General features: G+C 43.4%; 1 protein-coding gene and 1 long non-coding RNA gene across 23 annotated transcripts in view; one reads left to right on the forward strand and one right to left on the reverse strand.

Moving 5' to 3' along the window:
• The window catches only part of PROX1 (prospero homeobox 1), a 57,195-nt gene extending 31,821 nt beyond the window's left edge, over positions 1 to 25,374 (reverse strand). Inside the window, exons 1-4 of one of the 10 annotated variants that reach the window (XM_088801644.1) lie at positions 24,711 to 25,374; positions 19,340 to 19,444; positions 9,668 to 11,458; positions 2,671 to 2,776 (exon numbers count right to left, since the gene is read on the reverse strand). In XM_088801644.1, coding sequence (XP_088657770.1) covers positions 2,671 to 2,776; positions 9,668 to 11,391 — 1,830 coding nt within the window. In that variant the 5' untranslated portion in view covers positions 11,392 to 11,458; positions 19,340 to 19,444; positions 24,711 to 25,374. Of the gene's footprint in view, positions 1 to 2,670; positions 2,777 to 9,667; positions 11,459 to 12,335; positions 12,443 to 17,058; positions 17,237 to 18,171; positions 18,191 to 18,465; positions 18,678 to 18,773; positions 19,296 to 19,339; positions 19,445 to 19,580; positions 20,091 to 20,116; positions 20,136 to 24,065; positions 24,085 to 24,710 lie in introns of those variants that run through there. The other 9 variants (XM_088801645.1, XM_088801647.1, XM_088801643.1 and 6 more) reach the window with 9 other exon arrangements.
• Positions 20,258 to 26,796, forward strand: part of LOC109450593 (uncharacterized) — a 209,605-nt gene continuing 203,066 nt past the window's right edge. For 4 of the 13 annotated variants that reach the window (XR_012492952.2, XR_012492956.2, XR_016022752.1 and 1 more), the window contains exon 1: positions 20,264 to 24,374. This is a non-coding gene — a long non-coding RNA (uncharacterized LOC109450593). Of the gene's footprint in view, positions 24,375 to 26,796 lie in introns of all 13 variants that reach the window. The other 9 variants (XR_012492949.2, XR_016022750.1, XR_012492948.2 and 6 more) reach the window with 5 other exon arrangements.

Below are 26,796 nucleotides of genomic sequence, written 5' to 3' on the forward strand. Positions count from 1 at the left end.
GTATTACTTGGTCCACAGATACACTGAATGTCTTTTTCAAGATATATGATGCAGGGTTTCATTTCTGATTAATTCCTAAGGTCCCTTCCCCAATTTCTAGGGATCTCTCAGTTTTGTAGTGGTTTCTTGAATCCAGACCGAAATAAGATTTTTTTGACTGTATATTCATATATAAACATGTAGTTATTTCAGCCTTGCAAATAATTATCCACATTTATATATCTATAACTAGATATAGATAGGTATGTGTGTTTGTATACACATATATACACACTGTATACACTTACACATGTGTACGAGTATATTCATTGTCAACATTCAAATTCTGGATTTTCCTCAACATGAAAGAAACCCAAGAATGCTCTGTTATTGTTTTCTAGAAAGTTTCTGGAATATCTTGCCTGGGCTCTCCTTCACTTTCTATACATGACTTTCCATTATCATCAATGTAAGCTCAGGGAATACAAATTCATTTACTGCTAACCAAAGGAAAAACATAATTAAGAAAGTTAAAATGTATAATTCATTAAAAAAAAAAAATCGAAATGACCTTCAGTGATTTTCTGCTTTGCATTATATGCCCTACTGCTTCCCTCCATTAGAGTGGATAATTGGGAGTTAACCAGACTCACGTATACTTTAACAGCCTTCTCTCTTAGTACGGGTAGAGTATGGGCAGGAATCCATAATCTGAATATTAGCGCTTTTTAAAATAAAATATTCACCCAGATACTGAATTGTTAGTGGGGCAGAGTGAGTGATTATTTGAAAACGCTGAGTGACTGGATGTATTCTAAAGGAAGGGACACAATTTCTTGTGGGTTTACACTGCAGAGTTTTTATAAAGCTACCAATCAACTATCTCCCCACCCTTTCTCTTCCCCCGACCACGCGCCCACACACGCAAAAACATGAGTGTTTCTAACATTGCTATCTACTGTTAGGCAGTGCCGCTGGCTCACAACGGCTGTTGCTTTCCACCCTCCAGGTGGCTGCATCTCAATGGTAGGCAAGTGATCCCAATGTACACAGTTTGTAAAGCTCTTTGGCCTTCTTGTGGATGAAAAGTGCTATATTAATAATATAAGGTATTGTCATTATATCACAACACTGCAAATCATTGCACTGAGAGGAGTGAAGGAGTCCATAGACACACACACACACACACACACACACACACCACACCACACCACACGTGTGTACGGTAACACTTGGGCCCCTCCCCTTTCTGTCCCTCTCAGAACTAAAGTGTTGGGAGAATTCTCTGGAAGAACTTTGCCAGGTTCTACTAGGCTCTAGAAGCTGACCAGTCCTCAACCAGCTGACAAATGCTCTTCAATGTGTTTGTTTGAGATGGTTCCCCACCAAGTCCAAGCCCTTTTCCTGGTCGATGGTGTCATGCAGCCTTTTTTTGTGCTTAATGATTCTTAACCAGCCATATAAGTTACTGCTTTTCTCTGCCTCCCTGTCCTGCCCAGTTTGTTGGCAATGAATGAGGAGAAAACATGCCTTCCACTTAAGGAGCTCAGCCAGGGAAGGAGAAAGATAAAAGGCCGAAGTTGATACACAATTCAAAGCAAACAGGAGGGAAAACAGAACTTTTCTTATAAGGCCAAATAAAACATCAGTGAAGGAAACTGAAATGAGCTGGCCTGCAAAAGGGGGCCAACGAAGCAACGTGAGCATTGGGCACAAAACACTCTTCGTAGAGGGGAGGGGCGGAGAGCGAGCATGTTTTGGCAGCTCGTGAGTTCTCAATGGCAGAAATCAGAACTTGTACATATGGGGGTGGGCAGGGGAGGGTGGGGGAGAAAGCACCCAACCCTAATAAACTAATCTCAGCTAATGTAATGTTTAGCAAGATCCTTGGATAATGATACCATGCGTGTCATTATCATCATCAAAACCCAATCTATGTTTTAAAAAGTTACAGATGATTAACACAACATTAAGTTGATGCAATTACTTAAACCGCCCCCCCACACACACACGCACGCACACACACACACAGAACCAGGAGGTCCCCATATTCTGTAGAATGTGGAAGGCTGCAGCTGTAGGGCCGACAGCTTTCATATCCTCATTTGAATAATGTGTCCTGAATCTGTCACTTTATTCATTCTCCTTATGCTCAGTGTACTCTGCATCAACAACAAATTAAGTTGTAAATAAGAGACAATCATCACTTTTGTTTTTAAGCAGCTATTGCATAGAGAATTTCAATGTACGCTCCTTTTCGACAGGGGGAGAACGAGGTGCTCGAGTTTGCTTTCATAAGCACAAATACAGGGAAACTAACAGAAACAAAAACAGAAACAGCTTACTGTTGCTGAGGGGAGGGAGAAAACTATCCTCTAAAGCACATCCATTCAGTACCAGTAGAAATTTCTTCCAAGAAGTTACTAAGACATATAAAGACAGAGGCTAAGTGTCCCCAAGCACACTGGAGACCCATGTGACTTATTAATACCAGTCCTGTGGTCTTAATACGCAAGGGGCATCTTTGCTTGGTCCAGCTTTAGACAAAAGGAGAAGTGCATTAAATCAGTTACAACACAGGTGTGTCAATGAACTCCTTGCACACCCATCTCTATTAACTTCCACGAGTTCACATCACTATGGCATGCACAGAAATTGAAAAAAAAAATCAATGATGCACGATGTCCCTACCTTTACATCGGAGAAGTAGGTCTTCAGCATATTGGAGCTGGGATAGCGGGTATAAAAGAACATGAGCTTTGCTTTTTTCAAGTGATTGGGTGACAGTCCTTCCTGCATGTAGGATGCAACTGGTTAAGGAAAAAAATTCTTTTTTTAAGGACCAACCACCTCCCCACCACCAGGAATCTGGAGGCCCACCAAGCAGCCGTGGGAATTTTGGAAGGAAATGGCAGTGGCCATGGAATTAATCACTAACTTGCTGCCGCTTGCTCAAAATGCCCACTGCCTGTCAGAAATGGCCGAATGTCACGGCGAGGATGCACAATTCAGTTGCAGAATCTTGGCTACTCTGTGGTGAGGACGTGCCCCTGTTGGAGGTCCTAGTCCTATCTATATGTTCACTTGTTGCTAAGGAGACAAATGCACCCAACACATGCTACACAACTCATCACAAGAGTTTTTTCTTTTTCACAATTACAGTTCTGTTTATTCTTCCCTCCATACTCTGCAGTTCACATCAAATTATTATACTAATGTACGTGAAAACATAAAATGCATTATTTTGAACACTGTCAGGCAAGCTTCACATTTTACCTTTTAGTGCTAATCTAATGGAGCATCTTGACTCACTTTCTTCCTATCTCATTATTATATCCTTTTAATTGTTTCCTTTTAAATAATAGCTAAAATTTGGGAGGGGTAATTTTGGCACAGAACGGGGAGGGGGTGTTGCTTTTGTTAAAGCAACGATCCAAAACCAAATACAATTTGCATCTCCCGGATTTATAGTTAACTCCTTTGGAGAGCAGCGCAGTGGTTGGGACTAACAAATCAATAACTGTGGGTTAGCAGATCAATAAATGGCCACTTACCCAAAATAAGAAGGCCTATTTATCTGGAAACATCATTCCCTTTTAGATCTGTAAACAGCAGCAACTAAAACAGTTCCCAAGAGAACGTGAGGCTAACCATAACAATCCAGGCTTCCTGATTCTCCCCCAGTTTCTTGGCACTCCTCAGCAGACTCCGAGCTGGGATGGCTCTGGTCACATCTGTGCCGCAGCCTGGCCCTGCCATTTCCTCAGCAAATTAATGGCTTTATAATTTATCAGAAATGAAGATGCACGTGGAGAAAATCAATGTGGTCCCCCACAAGGTCAATTAAGGGTCCTTCCTAGAAGCTTCTCTAAGGATTTTCTCTTAAAAGAGAGTCTGGGAAAAAATAAGGAAAAAAAAGAAAAGGAAAGAAAATGTGTATGTGTGTGTGTATACACACACACACAGTTTACTACCCAACAAAAATTTCACACCTTATGAAAAAAGATCAAATAAACACAAATATGTAGGAAAGGTAAAGGTTTCCAAATGACCTCCACCAAATACAGCATGACCCATCTTAGGAACAGAAAGAAACCAGAAAGTAGCGCTAGAAGCATAATTAAATTAATATCGATAAGCTCTTCATATTGATAAACTTCTTACAACAGGGTGTTTAACCAAATATTCTGCTGAGAAGGTGATTAGCATTTCCTTTAAGAGCATGCAAATTTTTAAAAGATCACCTTGGTTTGTAAATAGAAGAGTTAAATATTGTGGTTCCCCCCACACACCTCCCCCCCACACACACACTGGAAATAAACACTGAAGAAAGAAATTTTGATTTGATATCTGTAAGCCAAAGCAGCTTAACTGAACTTGTGTTTTTGTTTGAGATTCTTCATGATTACAAAGACGATAATTTATGACTGACATACTTTTTGTGCCAAGGAAAGAGCTGAAAGGCTCTCCAGTAACCTCCATTAGACAGATAGAGAAGACTAAAGGAGCATAGCACACTTCAGGACCATCTGTCCAAAAGGATAAGTGAAATAATAGTTGCAAGCTGTCTCCTATTGCCTCGTGATAAGAGTTTTAGGCAAGTCCAAACTTCGACAAACATTCTCAGATCTGGGTTCTAATCTTTTTTTTTATTTTTATTTTTTTCTCAGACAGCAACATTGAAACAACCTGGAGCGTTTAATTATTAGTGGGGAAAAAAATCCCAAATCTTTTCAATTTTGGTCTCATGCAAAAACAAATTGTTTTGCGGTGGTTTTCAGATGGTTACAGAGCTACCCAAACTTCCTGAGGCTTTCCATACATTTAAATTATGCTAAGATGGTTTCATTCTTTTTATTTAAAAGACAAAGCAAACTATCCATCTTATTTTTTGATGGGGACTTAGGGGCTTTTTGTTTCATGAAAAAAAATTATTTTGATTCGAATTTCTCAAGTCTGTTTTTGCTTTAAAACGTTTCCTGTTGGTAATACTTGGAATTGATCAGTCGACATGGAACACAGAATAAATCTTTATCTCTTGCTCATCGTGTAATTGAGATAAAATTCCCATAAAATATATGTTTCTAATAAACTATTAAAAATAGCTAATGAAACATTTAAAAGCCAACAGTTAGATAATCCTTTTTTTTCCTCCTCAAAATAAATCTGAACTGACCAATTGGTTAATTTCCCTTTTAAGTGCTTGTGCTGAAAAGCAACTGTTCTTCCAAGAAAGCACTAGCTGTTTCCAGGATACTTACACGCGCACAATGACTCATGATGGAATAGATTCAGTAAACATACAGCTGTACTGAACACGAGCTAAGCTCCATTCAAGGCCAGGAAAGAAAATGAGCACAAATAAATATTAAGGAGGTAAAGGGGGGTGGGTGAGGGGGGACGGAACGCAAACAAGATCTGTGCAGGCAGCTCATGTGGCTTTGCCTCAATTCTCTTAGCCATAGCTTTGTGAAGACAGATGACATTCAATTCTATGTGTAATGCAAAATAGACAATAACTACTGAAACTTGAGACAGCTGCCAGGTGTAAAAAAAAAAAAAAGAAAAAGAAAAAAGAAAAAAAAAAGAAAAGATGATAAATCCATAAATTAATGAAAGACATCTGCTCGGGAATATAAAAGATCAGAGAAGGAGAGGACTACAGCTGAACCTAAAGCGGTGTTCAAACAACCTGAGAATCGAAGTGTTGTCTGTTTACCAAAGCACAATATAACCTTACCTAAGCGGGCAGCAGCGGGAGCAGCAGAGGCAGCAAAAAGGCAAATGGTAGAATAATAGGTTGTGAAGGCTGGAGGCAGAACATTCTTTTTTCCAGCTGAACTCTGAATCGTGGCTAGAGATTCTGCAAGCTGTATTTCTAACCAAAGGGATTGGGACTGCTTACTTACAGTTTTGAAACTACTTTGAACCCAGTGAATTTTAGCTTTCTCCCTATGCTCTGATTTGCTATGTTTCTAAGAGGCTTGCCCCTTAGAAACCTTAAATGGGGAGAGCAAAGACCTAAACTCCCTCATTTCATGAAAGTGATCAAGCAACTTGTCACGCCACTAAGTTCAACAGAACTGGTGCCATGTGTAGTTTAATGGAAATTTTTAAAAAATTTACTTACTTCATAACGGGGGTTAGGAACCCAGAATCATTCAGTCTTTTATATACATGTTTCCCTAATATAGCCAAAAGAATTACTATGGCCCTACAAGACTTCTAAAAAATGTAAAAGATCAACTTCTATGGATTATTTCACATTTCAGAAATTCATTTCTGAGTCCATGTTTCTCTGTTGGATTTTAGTTTCAAATTACTAAGCCATTTTCCTTTCTAAACGTCTTCCAGTGTTTTTAACATTCTCCCTAAAAGTTGAGTCCGGGAAAGCAGGCTGTCACAGACAACAGGCTCCGTTTCTTCACCTGCGTGTCTTAAAGGCTGATAATCCTCCTCTTGTGCTTTAATTGGGTGTATGCAAATGTTTGAGGCCTAAACAAGGCTATTTTTCTTGAGATGCAAAGAGGATGAATGACAAGGAACATCATGAAGAAAAGCAATTGGCTGGCTGTTTCTTTTGCAATTTGAATAAAACTTAATATTTGATTAAATAGATTCATTTGCAAAGATACTGAACACAGTTTTTTATACCCAAGACGTGACCTCTTGGAGCAGGTGCACTGAAGTTCAGTTTAACATGCACACATTCACTACTTCCTTTCTCTTAGAAGGGATAATGAGGTAGTGTGTTCTATTATATAGAACATATACGCTTAATGTATTGAACTTAAAATGGATTTATCTGATAAGCGGGTGTTCTCAATAGTTCTTATCTTGACTACTTTGTTCACAGAAACAGATGATGCCCTTTGGAATGGGAAAGAATTCTTTAAGAATTAAATTATTCATTACAGTTGGGAAAGCCATGAACTGAAAATAAAAACATAATAATGACAATTATAGTGGTACCATTTCTGCTCATTTCTAGTTATCTTTTCTAGGAATAACTGTACCACACGTTCAAATATGAGCTCGTATACCTAAAACTGAAGTAAGACATCACTCATTGTGATCCCCAGATATTTCTTTAAACTAAACGTTTGAGAATTTTGCCTACACATCATCAGGTAAATCAAGGGAAGCACTCACGGCCATGCAAGGATGGAGAGAGGAGAAAAGTGGACCCAGTTTCCCAACAAATACTCAGATCCTCACTGGCTTCAGAATTATGTGGACTATAGAAAAGGTTGCTTGACTATCTTCTTCCTAAGAAATAATTTATCAATGAGATAAATGGTTAAGTGTGATGTGGTAGAGGGAAAAGAGAAAGAAACAGGCTAGAAGGCTAGAAGGCGGGAAATAGAATCATTAATTGCAACGAGAGGCCCAAGTTATTTGGCTACATGAAAGAAACAACTCCAGGAATAAGCACTGAACATTTCATATGAACACAGGTGTTTCCAAACCACCACTGTTCAACAGAACCTTACATTGTTAGGAGAGAGGACAAGTTATTCATCTGAAGAAGCAGCAACTGTGTTCTCTTTAAAGCCTTTGATACTTGTAGAAATAAAGGAATTTCTTTCAATTCAAATCCTCAGAATTCCTCAGGGGATTTAGGAAGGGTGAGACAATGAACATGGCCAACACTTAAAGCAATCTAAAAGATTTTTTTTTATAGAAGACCCAACTTACTTAAAACAAAAAACAAAAACAAAAAACACAGACATAATTATCTGCTTACAATGAAAAGTCTAATTAAAAAAAAGAAAGCCATAAACTGTCATCTTGAGTTAAAGAGTTTAGTATGGACTTTTCGGACTTTGAAATCCTGGCTTCAAATAGTCACCAAAATGGGCCTGTCCCTTGCGTGCGTGTGTGTGTGTGTGTGTGTGTGTGTGTGTGTGTGTGTGTGTGTGTGTGAGAGAGAGAGAGAGAGAGAGAGAGAGAGAGACACAACCATCACTACTATTGGCTTCAAAATGAAGTAAGAAATCTCTGAGGAGCAATGGGGGTCTAGCCCCTGACAGTAACCTGGTATGAAACTCAGAAGATGCTCATCCTGAAAAGGGGTGAAAAACATTCAAGCCATTGTGTCTTACTTTGCCTTTCTTATCACCAACAGCTGTACTCCAATCATATTAACCAATGTTTATTGCCTGCTTATGAGAACAGGTAAGGTACTTTGTGCAGCTCTGATTCCTGACTGGTGGATTCCATTTTAGATCTTTGAAAGGTAGAAGTTAAATCAGCAACCAACCCAAAACTCAATTTCTTTTTCTGTATCTAAGTGCTCAACATCTTTCTCTTCCTTTCCCTCATGACATGATTCTCTTCTTCCCTCATGACATGATTCTCTTCTTCCTCAATGTGGAAAGAGACTTTGTGCTTCCTGTGGGTCTCATACTAGTTCCCCTTCATCTTATCAGAAATCTTCACCAGTATCCTAAGACTTGGCTGGAAGGATGCTCTTCACTGCCTAGGAAAACACATTTCCATCAGAGCTGGGACTCTGCACTTAACGTGGCAGCCACTGGAGTGGGCTTACACACTAAAATGTCAATTTCTAGTCATCAAGACGATTGCTCAAAGTCCTCAATTTAGCAACAGCCAACTTAATTGCTAAATTTTATATCCATCTGCAATTTATTAAAGAAACATGCCTCTACCTGCCCCCGAATGCTATTGTTCTACTATCCCAAACCACCAATGACTACAAGATTTTTAAAACTTTACTGCAAGGACCAATTTACAGAGAAAAAAAAATCGTCAGTTAAAAATAGCTGGAGTTCAGGACAGGGTCTAATAAAAAATACTATCACTGCATCACTACATCAAAGTCAGGTTCAAAATATAAAAGAGTCATAAAAAGAGCCATTTTTTTAAGTCGAATACAGCTGAGTTTTATATTTAATTGTGCTCTCTCGCTTTCTAAAATAATTTGCTTTGTGTATGTTAGGACAAAAGATTTCTGTGTATGGCTGAACAGAGGGTAATCATGCATGGAGGCAGCTGCACCAAACCCAAAGAACAGACCTTGGGTGAACGAGAGACCGATGCCGTCTGAATAAATCAGTACCTGTGTATTTCCTTTAAAAAAACCATGTCTCACTTCAAGATGAAAGAGAGAATCTAACTTCCCTCCGACATCCATCTTTCTCCCACCGCAGCTTCCCACCAATACAGTGCTCTTCATTGAATGATGCCCTCTGTAAAGGGCTCAGTTGGCTTAAAGGGAGACTTCGCCTGGAATCTCAGGGATCTGAGCCTGACTTTTCACTCCATTATAAAACTTACCATCTTTAAAAAAAATAATATATCTGATAGAATTCAATATTACAATGAGATTTTTTTCCCCCATCTCTGAATTTACTCTTTTAAAAACAGGGTAAGAATACAGGAAAAACAACAGAAAAAAAAAACACTGCAAAAGAAGCACATCTTAAATATTAGCTCTTGGAAGCAAATAACCTGTGAAAGTTGCAAAGATGTTGGTTTAGTGGGAAGGTTTTGTGCCATCAGAAGTGCCACACGTGTGGATAAAAGCTTATTACTTTGAATAATAGGAAAGATTGTGTTCTTAACAAGATATTAATTGACATTAGTCTACGTATTGTGTAAACCTGACCCTTTGGGAAGCCTGTTGTTTTTGGTTTTGTTTTCCTTGAGGGGAAAATAAAAGGATATTGCACTTCCCGAATAAGGTGAGATTTCGGACATGTCTTGAAGATCGCCACACTCGGATTTGATGAGCGACAAGGACAGCCCTTCCGCAGTGCTGGGTGGGTGTGCTGGTGAACAAGGATGGTGGCTCAGGTGGTGGGATGACATCTTGGTCCTCAGACTTGTCGTCTCCCTAGTTAAGTCTAAGGATTCAGGAGACGCTCTGTCTTTTCCCGAGAAGGAGCCGGAGGGAGCACCTAATGGACTCTGAAATGGGTAGGCCATCAAAGGAAGGGGGAAGGGGTGACGGAAGGTGGATGGGGTGAAGCCTGCGGTGGAGAGAGGCGACTGGTGCAGGGTCTGGTGGTGGCCGCCAGTAGGGGGACCGGAGGCAGACTGGTCAGATGAGTTTTTGCGGACAACCAGGGGCAGGGCTTCTGTCTGGTCTGTGGAGCTGGGCATCTGTACGTTGCCAAAGGTGTCCAGGGGGTTCGGAATGATGACGTCGCCAAAGCACTGCAGGCGTTGGTTGGTGGTGTGGAAATTGTGGTTTTCCCCATTGACTGCAAATCTGGCCTGGGGGATCTGGAGAGGTGGGAAGACCTGAGGAACCTGGCGGGAGGGTTTGGCCGCAAAGACTTTGACCACAGTGTCCACAACTTGCGACATGGCAGAGTTCAGTTCCTGTTTCAAGGTCTCGGCCAAATGTTTGCCTTCTGGTTGTAAGGAGTTTGGCCCGTGGTCTCTCTCTTTGTTGTTGCCTTCTCGCTTCGGCTTGTTTTCAGCCATTTCCTGCTCCCTGATCAGGGCCCGAGCTCGGTCAATAAACTGTCCTGGGTCTAGCTCGCACATCTCATTATCTGACCTCCCCACGGAGTCCTGGGCCCTGGCATCCAGAATCTCCGAGCGCATGCTGTCTTCAGACAGGTTACCATCTTCATCATTTTCAGAATCAGTGCTGTCATAGATTTGGTAAAACTTTTCCTGCAGCTGGCGCAGCTGTTTCTGCATGTCCTCCAGCTGCTGTTTCAGCTGTCGGCGCTCCTCTCGCTTCTGTTCTTTTCGGGCTGAAACCAGCTGCTGGAAACTCTGTTGCTGCTGCTGGGGCAGCTTTTGCTTGCGTTTGTTTTCTCTGTAACTTTCTCGGGGACTCACAGACTGCGGGGCCATCTCTCTTTCGTTTTCATTGCCCCTTAATGCCACACTGGGGGAATGGCTCATACCCCGAATTATATTCTCAACCCGGGCGCGCTTTGCTCTCAGGTGCTCATCACATAAGCGATCCATATCAAACTGGCTCATAGTAGGCCTGCCAAAAGGGGAAAGACACTCTGGGGGGCTGTCTCTTGAAGAGTTGCTGCATATATCCTCCTGATGTACTTCAGAGCCTGTACTAGAGAGACCGCTGGCTTGGAAACTGGGCTCCGTGCCACCATTTTTGTTCATGTTATTTTTCAACAGCTGGGAAATTATGGTTGCTCCTGGAAAAGGCATCATGGCATCTTCATACGAGTTCGCCCTCTTCAGCAGCTTGCGGAGTACATTTGACTTCTCCCCATCTGCATGCTGCACCACAGAATACTCAACATCCTGCTCGGAACCTTGGGGATTCATGGCACTAAAAAACGTTGCTCTTGCCTTAGCAAAAAATGCAGATGCTGTCCCTACCGTCCTTTTCACTCCAATGTCAACTCTTCTCCTCTTGGTTTGCCGGCTTAAGAGGGCTGTGCTGTCATGGTCAGGCATCACTGGACAGTTATTGTGCCATCTTCAAAAGCTCGTCAGCTGGGCACAGCTCAAGAATCCCGGGACCCTGGCCAACAGAACAAAAGGACTGATGAATCATTTTCTTTAAATTTCTCCAAATTTCCTGACCTCAATCCTGAATCAAATGCAAAATGCATAGGCTCTGGGATTTATGGCACATTACAATTATTGCAATTTATTATGCACTCTGCCTGAAATGAAACATTTTTAAATATTTCTGCTCCACTGGTTTAAGATGGATTAAGATTAAAAAAAAAAAAAAAAAGCAAAAAACTGCTTAAGCACCAGTAATATGATTCTCTTTCACAAATGCCTAAAATGATACTGTTTATCTTCAGAAGAAACAGTAGATTATAAGTACACAGCCTCTGACAACCAATTGATTAAATTTTGGGCATTGAGATTCATGTTACAAAAGAAGATGAAAGTGGGCTATACTTAAGAAATAAGGTTAAATTTGGAGGCTGCGTGAAATTTGGATGAAAAATTCCATTTCTGCATTAAAATTATTGTGGTTTTAACGCTATGAAAAGAAAAAGACTTTAAAAATAAATGCAAATATTTAACACATACTCCTTACTGCTGAATTTTAAAATATTTTCATCATATGTGAAATGGGAAGGAACACACCCCCATCAGCATCTTTTGAACATAAATGGGCAATTTAACATTGAAATAAATGCACAAATACTCATATTACAAGTCTGCTTATTTAGCATAGCTGTGCATTTTTATTAGTAAAATCGCATTTGAAGATGGTGTCTGTTTGTATATTTTAATGGAAGTATGAGAATATTTATAAATTTTCATGATGTCCTTTTGATGACCTAAATTATTATAAAGGGGCTCACTGCAAAAAAAAAATAAAAAGGATATTGTCACTTTGTAGAAATCAATAAATTTACTTAGGCAAGGATACATACACAGTTTTCTTCTGTTCAAATCTGCCAAAATCATACTTCATGTGCTTAAAGAAACTCTTTAATATATACCATTTGTGAATTGCCTGTCTTATGCCAAATTTAAGGGGGAAAAAAAAAGACTGAACGAAGATACATAAAGAAGAAAGAAAATCACATCACTCCAATATAGGTGAGAAAGAGAAATACCTTCTCTGCCTATGAACTTCCATTATTTCTTGGGAATACACCATAAAAAGAGGACATCCTTCCTTGCATTTTATAAAAGGCACTTGACATATTTTGTGACTTACTAACGACTGATGCTAATACCCAATTTGGCATAAATAGAAGATGTCACATCTTTTTGCTTACAATTAACATTTTATGAAGAAAATGAGAATATTTTTTTCACACACGGTTTATCTAATATTAAACTTCACGTTTGCTTAACAGAGCACATCTTCACAATAACAGGGTCCATTGCCAAAAGCAGCGTGCAGAGTGTTTGGAACAGCTCCCATCTCTTTCGGTTCACCTGTAAAAACATCTACATGCTCCCTAGGATTGCATCTGTGGCTAGTTTTAAAGAATGACTATCCATGCAAATAGGCATAATTTCAGCATGAAATAACCTGTAAAAATCAAGAAAATGCTCATTGCTTAGATGGCAGTGTGTATGTTTTTTTTTTTAAGCAAGAAAGATTTCATCAAGCAGTCCTTGCTCCTGGTTTCTATATGAAGATACAACATTTTAAAAGAGCCTGTTTGAGAGTATCATGAAAGCAGTATGATGCCTCTTTATATATTTTTATATGCTTGAGAATAAAATACATTTTGTATGCTCAGGATAAAATTTCCTGAATTTGGAATGGAAACATAGCTTAATAACTTCAATATTGGGTTCAAAATCGAATTCAGAATAATTGAGACCCCCTCACACATTAATAATAAAATTGGTTTCAGGAATCCAGAAAGGCAACAACAAATCTTTCACAAATACATTCGATATGATAAATCAGGTGTAGCTGTCAGGTGAGAGATAAAAAGGGAAGACGGAGACAAACAAGAAAAAAGATGAATTATTTCGAAACTCAGAAAGACCTGCATGTTGTGGGGAGGTTATTTTTGCATGCATACCAGCTTTCCAAAACTAGACTTCGCTGTCATTATTTTAAAATTTTACCTCTTTCCTTTTTGTGTGCAAATCCTTTTCTCTTTAGTACCGCCTGCAAAGCACGCGACTCTCCAATCAAAACATTGAACAAACTTTCTGTAGTATTTTTCTCCCCCAATTCACCTTAACACCTGAACTGGATTTTCCTGCTACCCATCCTTGCTATAGGAAGAGTACCTCTGCAACAGAGACTCAGAAATGAGATGCTGGTGTAAGAGATGAGCACAAGGTCACCCACAGGCATCCTTCCTTTCCCAAGTGCCATTTACCTTGCGTCAACTACACTTCCTCTCATTTAGCCTAGGTATCAACAGCTGCATCCCTGCTTCATGCCAGAGCCAAGAGGCGGGCTGTGCTCTTCCTAAGGTGGAAACAAATGATACTCCCATCTTCAGTGGAGACTAAGTGTGAAACATGCTTGTTGGGTCTTTTAAGAACAAAATAGCCTGTAACTTCCTCCAAACTCATCTGGTTTTTGCAATTCTTTTTTAACTGGTCAGAGTTTTTAGATTCAATAATGATTCATTTCTGTTTGGGGCTAAGAAAATTTAATTCCTTTTAGGTCTTGTAAAATGTCCAGCTGAGGCATAATAAATAGGATGAAACAAATGGGAAAAATAGGAAAACTAGTATAATCCAGCATGACAGGGCATTATATTAATAAGCACAAATAAATATATCTCTCCATATAGCTTAGACCTAAACTTAGAAATAAAAGTAATAGTGCATGTTGGGCTTATAACCCTTGGAGGCTCTAGGCAGGATTAAATAATTATCACTGGTTGACACAGTACTTTACCAACATAATGTCTCATACACAAGTTATATATGTAAATATATTTGCTACATAAAAAAACATACTGTTAAATGACTATAATATAAACTAAATCACTTGAAAACATTTTCAAAGCATTTCCATGATTTCCCAATTCAGAATTTAGAGAATGCTATGGAATGAGTTTAAGATTTTAAAAATTCCTTTATTTTTCAACGTATGTACTAAGCCAGAATATTTCAACTACAGTTATAATTGATTCTTGTGTGTGTTACGTGCCGTTGAATTGGCTCTGACTCCTGGCGACCCTATGAATGAGTGACATCCAGTGTCCTGTCCTCACAGCCCTGCTCAGCTCCTGTAGACTCGAGTCTATGGCTTCTTTTATGGAGTCAATCCATCTCCTATTTGGTCTTCCTCTTTTCCTGCTGCCTTCTATTTTTCCTAGCGTCATTGTCTCCTTATATTTTAATTTTAACATTAATTTTGAGTTTTAACCAGGCACTATGAAACCTCTTCGTCAGCAATGGTGAATATCAAGATCTGCAAGTATGCAGAAAAATACTGATGTTGATTTTGAAGTCAAGTGTATTACTGATCAGATACACATACTCTAATCCTGTAAACTCCTCTTTAATTAATGTGAAAATCTATAGAGAATATTTTTCACTATTAAATATTTTGTTGCACCATTTGGCATCTAATTACACAAATGCTTTGGTAATTCCTACACAACGGATATTTTAGCATAGCAGATTCCTCCCCAAAAAAGATGATATCAGAACAAACAGCCAGGTATAATCAAGTAAGATTTTAACTACTCCAAAAGATTCTTCTTAAAATCTGAATTATCTGACATTCCATTTAACATAATCCTAAAGTAGCTGATAGCTTAATGTTAGTAGAAAATAATTTTCAGTGAAGAATTTTGAAGGAACACCCTGGGGTGAAGTAGAAAGTGGTTAAGTGCTCTTACTTTAACAAAGAACTTATTTTGGGGTGGGGGGGGTGCAACTTTTACACAATTATCTGGAGTCCAGATTCTGGACAAAGAAGTGTTTCATTACAGTACTTATCCAGATAGTTCAGACACATCTTTTAAGAGGCAGGGGGAGTGTAAGGGTGGCTTGGTTTCTCATTTGGATTATTTAGGATATCTGTCTTTGTTAATAAAATGATTTGAAGAAATTGCTCAAGCTTACCCTTCTTTTAGAAACCATCCTTTGACTGGGTCTCTTATCTATTTGGGTCAACCTGGTTATGAAATTTCAAATGGAATATCACTATCAAAAACATTTTCAGTCAATCTAGAAATCAGTAACTCCGGGGGGTGTGGGAAATCAGATGATTTGATTTAGGTAACTCTCCCCCTACCCCCAAATCACTACGCTGTCCCCTTCGCTGTATTCAAGAGTTCATTTTGTTAATTAGCAACTTTTCCTTTGGAGGTGTTTCTGCCTAGGATCAGGTTAAGGAAGGCTTTGACATTTATTTTGAAGAATTCACTTGACATAAGTTAACACTTCAATTAACTAAGATTGTATTGTCAAAATCTTATATCAGATTTAAAATTTTCGTATCATAATAGAGTTCTCAAATCATAACCATTTCATTTCAAATTCCTTCATGCTATCAAAAATTCCATCCATTGTCACCAGCAAAATGAACATATAATATTTCCTGAGACATGCCTAACATATCCATATTTCTACTCATGTAAAGGGTAATAATTCACCACATTAGAAAATCAGAGTGAGAAATAATCTCAAGAAAAAAACACACTTTTTTTCTTTTCGTAGAAATTTGAAATACTCTAAATATCCTTTGAAGATTTTAACTACAGTAGGCAATAAGGTGTGAGAAATTTCTTATGTATATGTCCTTCCCAATTTATACAGGTTCTTATATGGAGTCTTATAATAACATGTCATGTGCAAGCCATCTTCATATTATAAAATCAGTAATGTTTTATAATTTCTTTTGTTAACCCTGAACCTAAGGAATTTCTTATATTAGCAGTTGCCTAAAATGATATAAGAAATTCAGGGGGAAAATTTATACTTGGAACAAATGAAAAGCAAGCCTGGCAGCTAGCTTATGTTTTAAGATTGCAAGTGCTACTTGTAGAGGAATGATGCTAGGAAATGAATAAAGTAGAAACAAAGATACATGTTATGTAGACAGGACTTTTTTCCCCACAAGGTAGTTATTAAACTAAATAGAATTCTGCACAATAGACACATAAAAATATCAGTAAGTGCCAATCACAGATAACCCCTATTAAAAATAAAGCAAAAGAACATATCCGTAGATGACATTTTAATTATGAAAGAACTTCAAAAGCATCCAAGGAAAGTATTGGAGGGAAACTCTGATGTTGAAGTCTAAAGAATAAATGACACATACTATCTCATTTTCATGAAACAACGATCATCACCCAAGTAACAGAACCAACAAAAATCATTCACCATCTAACCTAATTCGATGCGACTCAAGAAGTAGCCTGTGTAAAGAAAACAATGTAAAGGCCAAGTTTGAAGAATCCAGATATAGTGCTTAGATTGGATTCTCAACATCTTCCTCACACATCAAGCTATAGTCCTTACCTTCGTCTAGTTTACCATTATATAAACAGGTCCATGTTGCGTGCGTGGAAAGGTTAACCTGAATCCTCCCCTTTCTCTTCCTCACTACATACAACTCATTTCATTTTGAAAATACAAAGAAGTTCTTGCAAGAAACTCTTGCAAGAACTGACTGCCCACATCTTGCATCAAATAGAAAAGCACAGTTACCTCTCACGTACTTGAGATTTTCCTTCTTCATCAAAGTAATAACTAGGACATCTGGCACATGTCTGGTACAATGACAGGCTCATTCTACTTTATGAGAATATTTAACATATGACTTGAAAGAGTTTATGCACATACCTATTCTTTCTGGGCAGAGAGAAAGCATGCTAAAAAGATAAGCTTTAACGATAGTAACACTTTCAAACTGACTTTAGTATTCTTGGCAGTTACACACACCACCCACGGCTGTCCAACACACACACCACACACACACACACACACACACACACACACACACACACACACACCAGCTCTCACCCCCACCCCTATCCCACCCTCACCACCACAGACCTGGGAGATAGATAGACATAAACTGGACGGAAGCAAAGGGAAAGTCAATCTCCCTCCACCTGCTGCCTGAAGTGGGGGTACTTTCAGCCGCCTGGCAGACAGCAGCCTGAGACACAGCCTCAGCAGCAGCCTGCCAACATCCTTAAGAAAAATAAACAAACACATACCAACTTGGCCCCCACCCCCAATCAAAGAACTCACATGGCAGGGCTCAAAACATAGCAACAGCCCACTCCCATTAGCCCGTTCCCATTAGCTCAGACAATCCTATTAACCAGGGCAACCATAAATTCATAAACCTCTACAACCCTGGGGCATGCACTGTGGTCTGGAACTGTACAGACACACACAGACACAGAGGAAATTTGCACCTGTCTTTCTTGACACAACACACCTGTCAGGCCTGCTCATGCGCACTCTGCTAAAAAATACACCTCTGCCTACCTAGTTTAGGAAAGGAAATGATTATTTTTTTTTTCATAAGGGAGGGTATAGGTGGGAGGAGAGAGAGAGAAGAGAAGAGAAGAGAAGAGGAGAGAAGAGAGAAGAGACTTCTAGCCTTGACTTTGAGAGAAGGCCATCCTGTGCTTGCTCTGTTTTTATAAGCTCCAGGAGACAACACAGACCTCCTTGGAAAGACTCAAACAAGCAGGTGAGCTTCCAGCCTCCCCCCAGGCAGAGGAGGGCTCTGGATCGCCAAGAGCACCAGCAGGTTCACTCTCCAACCTGCCTCCTTGGGCCACTGAAGACTATCGCTCAACCTACTTCTCTCAGCCGGCCTGGAGAACTCTCAACTTCCAAAGAAGCTGAGAAGGGGCGATAGACGAACGAGTGTCTGGAAAGCGACTCGCCGTTTACCTCCCCTCTGCCCCCATCCCCAAGCCACACTCTCCAGCGACGCCCCGTTTTAGCCGGAGGAGTAATTGGCCGGCACACTAGAAGAACCAACAACTTGCTAAACTGGACTTTGGGTGATGTCTCCCCTCCAACGCCTCCGCGCCCCCCCACCCCGCCCCCCGTTCCCCTCCTTGTTTATTCAGGCAAGATAGCGGCTCTTACCGCGCTCCTCAGTATTCGTCCGAGTAACAATTACTCTGACCTCTCCTTTTCTCCCTTCCCAGTCCTCCGAACTGAGGCAAAACTGTAGGTACCACCCAGAAAAGACAAGCTCGAAGCAGCCCAGCACCACAGACTTCCAGCAACGACTGCGAGAGTCTCGGCCTCGCACATCCGCTGCCCAAGAACATCCTGTATCCCCACTCCGACCGCGATCTGTCCGTCTGCCCGCGGCGCTCGGGCCCCAAACCCTCCTCCACTCGACCCCCCGAGGCTCCTGGTACCGCCTTACCCTACTCCACTCGACCTACCCTGGGGTTCCCGGGAGCTCAGGAGAGGGGCGCCGCGCTCTGTTCTCGGGACCATCTCTCCACCACTCCAACCCCGATTCCAACATTTCGGCTTCGACAGCGTTTAGAGAGGAAAGTAACAGAGCGCCCCCCTCTTCCCTCACCCCTCCTCCCCGCTCCCTGGCCCTCTGCAGGGGTTAAAAAGGAGAAGTGAAAGGTATGCAAATGACAAGCAAATTGGAAGAGCCTGGAAGAAAGGCAGCTATAATAAACTAGACAAAGAGAAAGAACGTGGGGGACGAGCCCAGGAGTTTTAACCGGGGGAGATAGGAAGGATGAAGCTTGGCGGAAAGCGGGGATCCAGACGAACAAAAAGCGACCCTGTCCCCCTCGCGGTCCTCTCTCCTGAGAAGAGAGGGCGAGAGAAAGAAGGGAAGGAAGCAAACGCCCCCGCGCACCCCAGACACAGCACACAAAAGGTGACAAGATCAGCGACAAGTCCAGCAATATCAACCTCCCCCCTTCGCCAACACCACCCCCAGCCACCAGCAGGAAAGAAAGAAATAAAAGCCAAGCGGATCACTTACTCTTAGGAACTGGGAGGAGGGAGCGCTGAGTTCCACTGAGTCTCCTGCTCAGAAACTGTTGACCGGCTATTTTATTAGGATTCATTTAAATAACACCATTTTCTCCTGGAGGAAAAAAAAAAAAAAGGTGTTTACATGGGTCTAAGTCCTGGGAGTCTCTTTTCTTCTCATTCAAGAACAAGCTAGTACAAGTGATTCTGGAAAAGGGGAGGGGACTGGCAAGGGGACAGAAGATACTTACGCGGTGCAGAGAGCAGGGGACCGAGGCTGCTTTTTTTTTTTTTTTTTTTTTTTTTTCCTGCCGGCAGAGAGAGGAAAACACGCGCGCGCTCACACCCGGTGATATCTTGCGGGTGATGAATATGATAATTGGACAAGGGACGGTGAGTAAGTGCGACAGCGAGCGAGCGAGCGATCGGGGCGAGAGGGAGAGGGGAGAGAGAGAGAAGAGGGTGGGGAGGGGAGAGGAGCGAGAGGAGAGAAGGGGAGAGGAGAGGAGAGAATGGGAGAGAAGGAGAGAAAAGAGGTGAAGAGAAGAGGAGAAGAGAGAAGGGAGCAGGAAAGAAGAGAGGAGGAGAGGGGAGAGCAGAGGAGCGAAGCGGAGTGCGAGCAGGCGGACCCCGCGAAGCTCTTTTGCGCCACTGCGCTCTCCCGGCTGCAATGGTGTATTATTTCAGAGCGCTCCCTCAGCTGCGGGCTGCGCTCCACAACAAGATTTACTTTAAGACACAGCTGAAGGAAACAGGAAGACTGCACGTCACAGTCTGACTGACGTACCCGGTCTCAGCACCCAATCGCGAGGCGCCTTCGGATTCAAGGGGGGATTGCGAGGCAAGAGAACTTGGGAGGAAAAAAATATATATAAAAGGGGTGGGGGGGTGAGGGGCTGGGAAAAGAGGAGGGAAGAGGGGGCCCCGCGCTCCCCCTCCCCCGCCTCCATCCCCGGCCCCCACCCCCACCCCGCCCCGCCACTGCGTCGGGGCCACTGGATCGCCGCTTCGGGGCCGGAACGAGCCATCTGCGGGGCACTACCCCGAGCGGGCGACGGCGCGAGCGGCGCTCGGCTCACACTCGCTCTTCCAGGACGCAGGTCCTCTCCCCCCCCCCCACTTCATTTCCCAGATACAGCTGATCGAGTTCGCCCAGTGGCCGAGTGACTGAGCGCTCCTCGGATTTGGGTGAAGGAAGGCACGGAAAAGTATACTGGAGAAGTTGGCGGTTTTAGGGGTGGCGTGGTGTAGGGGGAGGGAGTGGGGAGCCTCAAATCATTCCACTTTTAAAATGATTATAGGTAGTGTCAAGAATACACGTCACTGTTGCTTCTTTGTAAAGGGGAGGTGGACAATAAAATACAGGTAGGTTTGGGATTAAACTAAGAGGTGCCAGAGGTTTCACACCGGCTCTGTTGCGTCGGGTATTACAAGACCAGCCTTGGCTAAGTCCTAATCAACCTCCCGTCAAAATGATTAGGAAGAAGACTCCTTGCCGGTGGTTACTTCTAACAACGTTATTTGGACGGTAGGTAGAGCAGCCTTCAAGAAAATGTTAACAAACGTTACCTCGCGATTACCCCTCACTCACTCACCCCAGAATAATCAAAAAGAGAGGTTTCATACAGGATTTACATCGTTTTGACGCCTGGGTAACAAACTTTAAATTTATTGGGTAAGAAATTTCAAACGCTTAAATTTCGGGCTTCAACGTAAAGCCACAGAAAATTCACTTTGGTTTGACATTTCCTGGATGAAAAATAACCAGCAAGATTTCTTTAGATAATGTGGCTCTTGATGAGGTCTTCGGGGTTTGCAAGTTACAAATGCTGAGGAGGCAGCCTCTGGCCAACGCTTCCAACGTCTCTCTCTCTCTCTCTCCCGGCACAATAAACGGCTTTTAATAAAGCAACAGCATTTATAACTTAAAGGTCCTATAAAAGCTAGGATTTGCAAGGGCTGCAAAGCAGAAACATTCATATCTAGTTGATTAGAGACTCATTTTCTTAGGTAGGATGGGGCAAATAGTATTGGTGTGTCCCTCGAATTTAATCAGATCAAAGGTTGATGTTGCCTCATGACAACAGGGTGTTTATGAGGTTTGTTACAAGTACTAGGACTGAACATTACCACCGGCTTCTGCAACACACACACACACACACACACACACACACACACACACACACACACACTACACACACCCTTCTCCTAGGATATTTACCATTGCAGCCTCAAACTCATCACACTGTGAAGTCTTCTCTTTGAATAAGAATAGCGATGATAATATGTCCAAGTCTATACCCAGTAGGAAACTTTTGGCAAGGAATTCAAACTTTGAAAAGAAAAATCAGGTCGGCCAGGTTAGGTGTCTGAGATCAGAAAAGAGACTTGCTTGAGCATCCCCAGCCTTCACCTCTTCCCCTTCACTGCCCTCGGACACTCCCTCCACTCCGTTACTGAAACAACATAGACTCACGCAAACACACCACTCACACTTCCAGTGAGTGACTATTGTATCAAATGTTCTAACCGAGATGTGACAATTTAGGCTCAGAACAGAAACAATCTATCAACGTGCCCATGAGCTGCAGGATGGAATACTGTTTCTATTGGTCGGGTCCTTTCGAGGTAAGCGGGTGTATTGAACAGGGGAATTTGGGTTCCGTGAATGGATCAAGGCTACTTCCTTTCTTCTTATTTCCTCCTGTTATTTTCTTGAAGTCTCCCAGTTTGTACCTATGTTAAAGCCAGCCCGGGCATACACTAGGAGGAGTAAATATGTTATGTCCTCCACACCTTAAAACCATCTGCTCAGTTTGACATTTAAAAGGGAGGAGGGCAGGGGAGGAGGAGGGGGAGAAGGGGAAAGAAAAGGAAGCTGAAAGAGAGAAAACATTCGGACTTTGAAAGGAATGGCTTGAACTGCAGCCCACAAGTTTCTGTCAATTGCACCTAGCGCTCGATGCACGTTTTGTACACACTACGCTCTGGAACTGATGGCGGGAAAAGTTACCTGCAAGCCCCAGTAAGTCCTTTCTCACTCCCCGGGAGAGGCAGGCCCGAATCGAAGTCGGGGCGACCCGTTTGGACAACAAGGAAGCGCCCCCACCCCCAGCCTCAGCAGCGGAGGCTCGCGGCTCGCCACGCTCGGCGGTGGCAGTTCGCAGCCCGCTTTAGGGCTCAGGAGCTGCTGGTTGAAATAGGAGCGCGCGCGACGCTGGGCGAGCGAGCTCGGTCCGCAGCCCAGCTCCGCGAGCTGCTTTTTCAGAGCCTTGTCCTGTCCCCTACCGTCGGGGCCACGTACAGGCCAGGCTCTTGGCCACCTCTCTGGCCAGAGCCGCGGCGCTCTCCCGGGTCTCACGCTGCCCTGGAGCAAGGCGTGAGGCCCGAGCCCCTTATCTCTGGCAACTCCTGGTTTGTTTTTCTGATAGGGGAGAAGCGATCAGTCAGTCGGGAGACGACAAGTCGCCTTGATATTGGCTCCATCTATGAAACCAGCGGCCAAGCATAGGGGTCAATCCTTTCTCCGACCCACTGCCAACACAACCCCAATAACTTAAAAGTTAACCCAAGTTCTGACAGGTCAACAAACCCCATCCAAACGTGCAGGCTGCGTTTACTTATTTATCTGCAGGGTGATGTGTGTGTTCTTAGTTAAATTTGCAGTAATCACTTGTGCATCTGTTTCTGGGTTAAACACACTTTGCCTTGATATTTCTTCGATGTATTTCCCCCCTCCTGTTGTTTCTTATAGTCGTTAAGTGGGAGTAAGAGGGAAGATTGCATATAAGTAATTTAAAACCTTGCAAACAATCGTCATCAGATCCTAAACAAACCAATTCTGGGAATTTCGACCAGATCCAATTGCGAGACAAACGTGGGCGTGGATTCAGGAGAAGGATGCTGGAGATCCTGCCTGGACACACACACCACCAACCACCACCCTAAAGAGGGGAAGAGAAAGAAAGAAAAACCAACTCGAGGGTGCAGGCCGGCCTGCTTGAGGCTATCTAGAGGCAGACAGACTAACTGACCTCTATATTCCTCTCTCTCTCTCTCTCTCTCTCTCTCTCTCTCTCTCTCTCTCTCTCTCTCTCTCTGCCCCTGTGCCCAGTGTGATGCCAAGCCCAACTTGGATTTGGTCTGAATGTCTGAATCGGGAGAAAGTGAAATACCGCAAGAGCAGTGGCAATGCCAGCTGCGGAGTTTCTCTCCTGGGAACCCCACTGCTTAGAAGCCTCCAGAGTGATGTTTGTTCAACCAACAGCTTTCAAAGTAAACAAAAGCGCATCACGCCAAAGAAGTAGAAATCTAACCCTTACAAGAATTTGGGGTCAGGGTGCTAGCAGAAAAAGTCATTTTTAAAAAATAATACAGCCCCCAGCCGAATAAGGGTCCATCACAATGCCTAAAGGAGCCCAGAATAGTCGTGAAGAAATCAGTTCATCGAAAGGATTCATTACCCAAAAGTGACCTCGAAGGAGATCACTCTTCCCCCCCACAAACACACGCCTGCGGGGAGAGGGGGTTGGTTGTCAGAAAGTGAACGGGCACACTACTACCTGATTTTATGAAAGTGAGAGAAAACAATCAAAAGGAGGTTATGTGCCTTATCCTGGAGTAGAAAGAAGGCTGGGAGCTCCGCGCGGCCAACCCTGGCTTTGCCTCAGGCACCGAACTTTCCAATAGCAAGATATTAACAGATGGTGGTGAGCACATGGAGGGCTGTTACTTACATAATCCAGCCACTCCGCCCGGCCGCGCGGAGCCCCGCGAGGCGCCCGCCAAGGCCGCGCTCTGGCCTTGCGAGGGGTGCTGTTGCCCCCCGAAATAACTTGCCTTTCTCCAACCCCACCTGGCTCTTTGAGGGCTAGGATTTGGAGAGGTCGTGATCTCGGGGGGAAAAAAACTGCACATCGATCTGGCTGTGCTTTATCTTCTTGAGTCCACCGTAGTGAAGAAGCTGGAGACCGAAAGGCAGAGGGAAGCGGAGGGGACGCTTTCGGGGAGAACGCGACGTTCTCCCTCGGTAACTGGGGTGCCAGGTAGTGGAATTTACGCAATTTACACCCCTCCCTCTTTGGCTCAAATTAGCATATCTCTCGCTGTCGCTGAAATACACCGCAGGCTCCGGCAGGAGCCGAGGGGGAGTGGGGTGGGTTGAGGGTGTGAGTGCGCGGGGACGCCTTTGCACGCGGGGGCGCAGTGGGCAAAGTTACGCACAGCCTCGGGCACCGCTACACTTCCGAGCTTTTGCAGGTTTTTAAGCACTGGTCCTCGAACACGGGGCGTCCCTTTCCGCTGTGTGGCCGCCTGCTGCCTTCACGCCCTACCCACCCCCCCAGAGGCCCAGTCCCCCCACCCCCGGTGTGCCTGTGTACCTCCGCACGAGTGCCGGGGGACGTGTTTGTTGGCCGAGCCTCCTCCCTGATGGCGACCCGGGGCCGCCAAAACCCGTGAGGAATACGCCTGCGTGTGTTGGAAAAGTTTCGGGGTGGGCGGGAAGGCTGGGAGTCTCCTCTCCTGGCCCTCGGCTGAGCGGGGCTGCCTTGTCCGCGGTTTCCTCCCGGTCTCCTCCTTCCTGCCAGCCCTGCCTTCCTCGCCGCGGCCCCGCGATAGGTGTCGCGGCCTCTGGGCGCAGAGAGAGCGAACGCGCGATGCTGCGGCGGTGGCGCCGCGCGGGGAGCGGAGGGGACGCCCCTCCTGCCCTGGCGGCCCTGGGGGTCTCTGTCGCCCGTCCTGCGCCCAGCGCCCGGGGGCCCCTGCCTCCTCCCCGGCCGCCACAGGGACTAGAGTTCCGCTCGCCTGGCCTGAGCTCGGCGCACGCCCAGCACAGGGGGCAGCCACCTGCTCCGGGCGCGGCGCGGAGCTGGGGAACATCCGACGCGGCCCGACCCGCGCTGACCCGCGGCCTCCCCTCTGCCTGTTGCTGCCTAGGCCGTGGTGCCCACAGCCAGTAGACGCACTCAACTTGAGAGAGGGGTGCTCTCCTGGGGCCGAAAGAGGGGCGGGGACGTTTTAAGGGATGGACATCTCCCCTCTGCCCACCCCTTTTCTTTTGTTAATTAGTCTAAGAATATTTGGCCGTTATTCCCGGCTTCCCTTTCTTTGGTCTTTCAAGTCAAGGGTGTGCATTCGGAGGTGATGCTGTCTCTGTTTTCAGGGGTTTTGAGGATACGACTTAAGTTATCCCTACTGTCTATCTTTCAAAGCTTTTATTCAGGATGAGCAACAGATTAGAGATAAATAGGTGTAGGCCGGGCAAAGAGGGAAAAGAAAAGAAAGCTCTGAGTTTTGGATTTATTTGGGGGGAGAGTGACTCTGGAAAGTTGCATTTTGTTTAAATTAGAGCAAGACAAAGTTGAAAGCCAGATTTCTATAATTTTTCTGGTAATATTTCTTTTATGAAGTATTTAAGTGTCTGTTTGTCATCATTTTGAGATCAAAAGGAAAATCCATATGTTGCATAGTTTTCCGAAATTGCTATTTAAATATGTTTTAAATGTTTTATCCAACGTGGAGAAGGCTGCTCAGAGGCAGGCTGGTGACAGGGATAGAGGGATGGTTTGATGTGGAGCAGCGTTCCCAAGCCCTGGCTAATCCTCAAGAATCACCAGGGGAGCTTTTAAAAAATAAAGATTCCTGGGCCCACCTCTGCTAAGCAATCAGCTGAAGGACTGGGAATCTGGGGGTCATACTGTGTTTCCAATTACTGCTCAGCCAGTTACTGATTCTGTGACCTTGGGTGTGTTGTTTAATCTATCTGGGCCTCAGTTCTTTTTATCTGTTAAATGGGGATAATATCCAGCTCACAGAGTTTTTGACTTTTATATAAGTAAGATTGTTTAGCACATGATTGGTGCTCAATAAACTTAACCTATTTTGTCTACAAATGTGTGCTGTACGTACTTGGGCTGGCCTGTACTCCTTGTATACAGACCTACTCCCAATATTTTGGTGAAGCTAACTGGATTGTTATTCGATATGTACATTTTAGCTCATGCATAGTTGCTACTTTGAGCACTTTATATGCTCACCTCCCCTACCTTTTAGTCCACAAAAAATAAGTTAGAATTGGTGCATATTTGGAAGGTAGGCCCTGTGCTCTTGGACCGAGAAATGTCCATCAGGCCCAATGGCAGACCGAGGCATTTACCATTCTAAAATTCTCTCTCTCTTTCCTTTCACCTTCCCTGCTTTATAGATGGTAAAGTTTTCTTGTAGAAGCCACCCATTAGACCAGTGAAACACAGGGCAAAACGTTCTGTTCAATGAGCGAACAAGAAGGAAAAGAAGGTCAACATTCCTACGTAACAAATGTTTATCATCTATCCTTACGTTTTTACATGTTTGAATGAACAACTCCCCCAAATCTACCATTTCCCCCCGAAAATAAGACCTGCCCCGAAAATAAGCCCCAGTTAAGATCATCAGCCAGACAGATGCATTTAGTACGTTATGACGATG

This window comes from Rhinolophus sinicus, chromosome 11 (assembly GCF_057876585.1).
Source record: "Rhinolophus sinicus isolate RSI-liver-muscle chromosome 11, RSI-T2T, whole genome shotgun sequence".
Classification (NCBI taxonomy): Eukaryota; Metazoa; Chordata; class Mammalia; order Chiroptera; family Rhinolophidae; genus Rhinolophus; species Rhinolophus sinicus.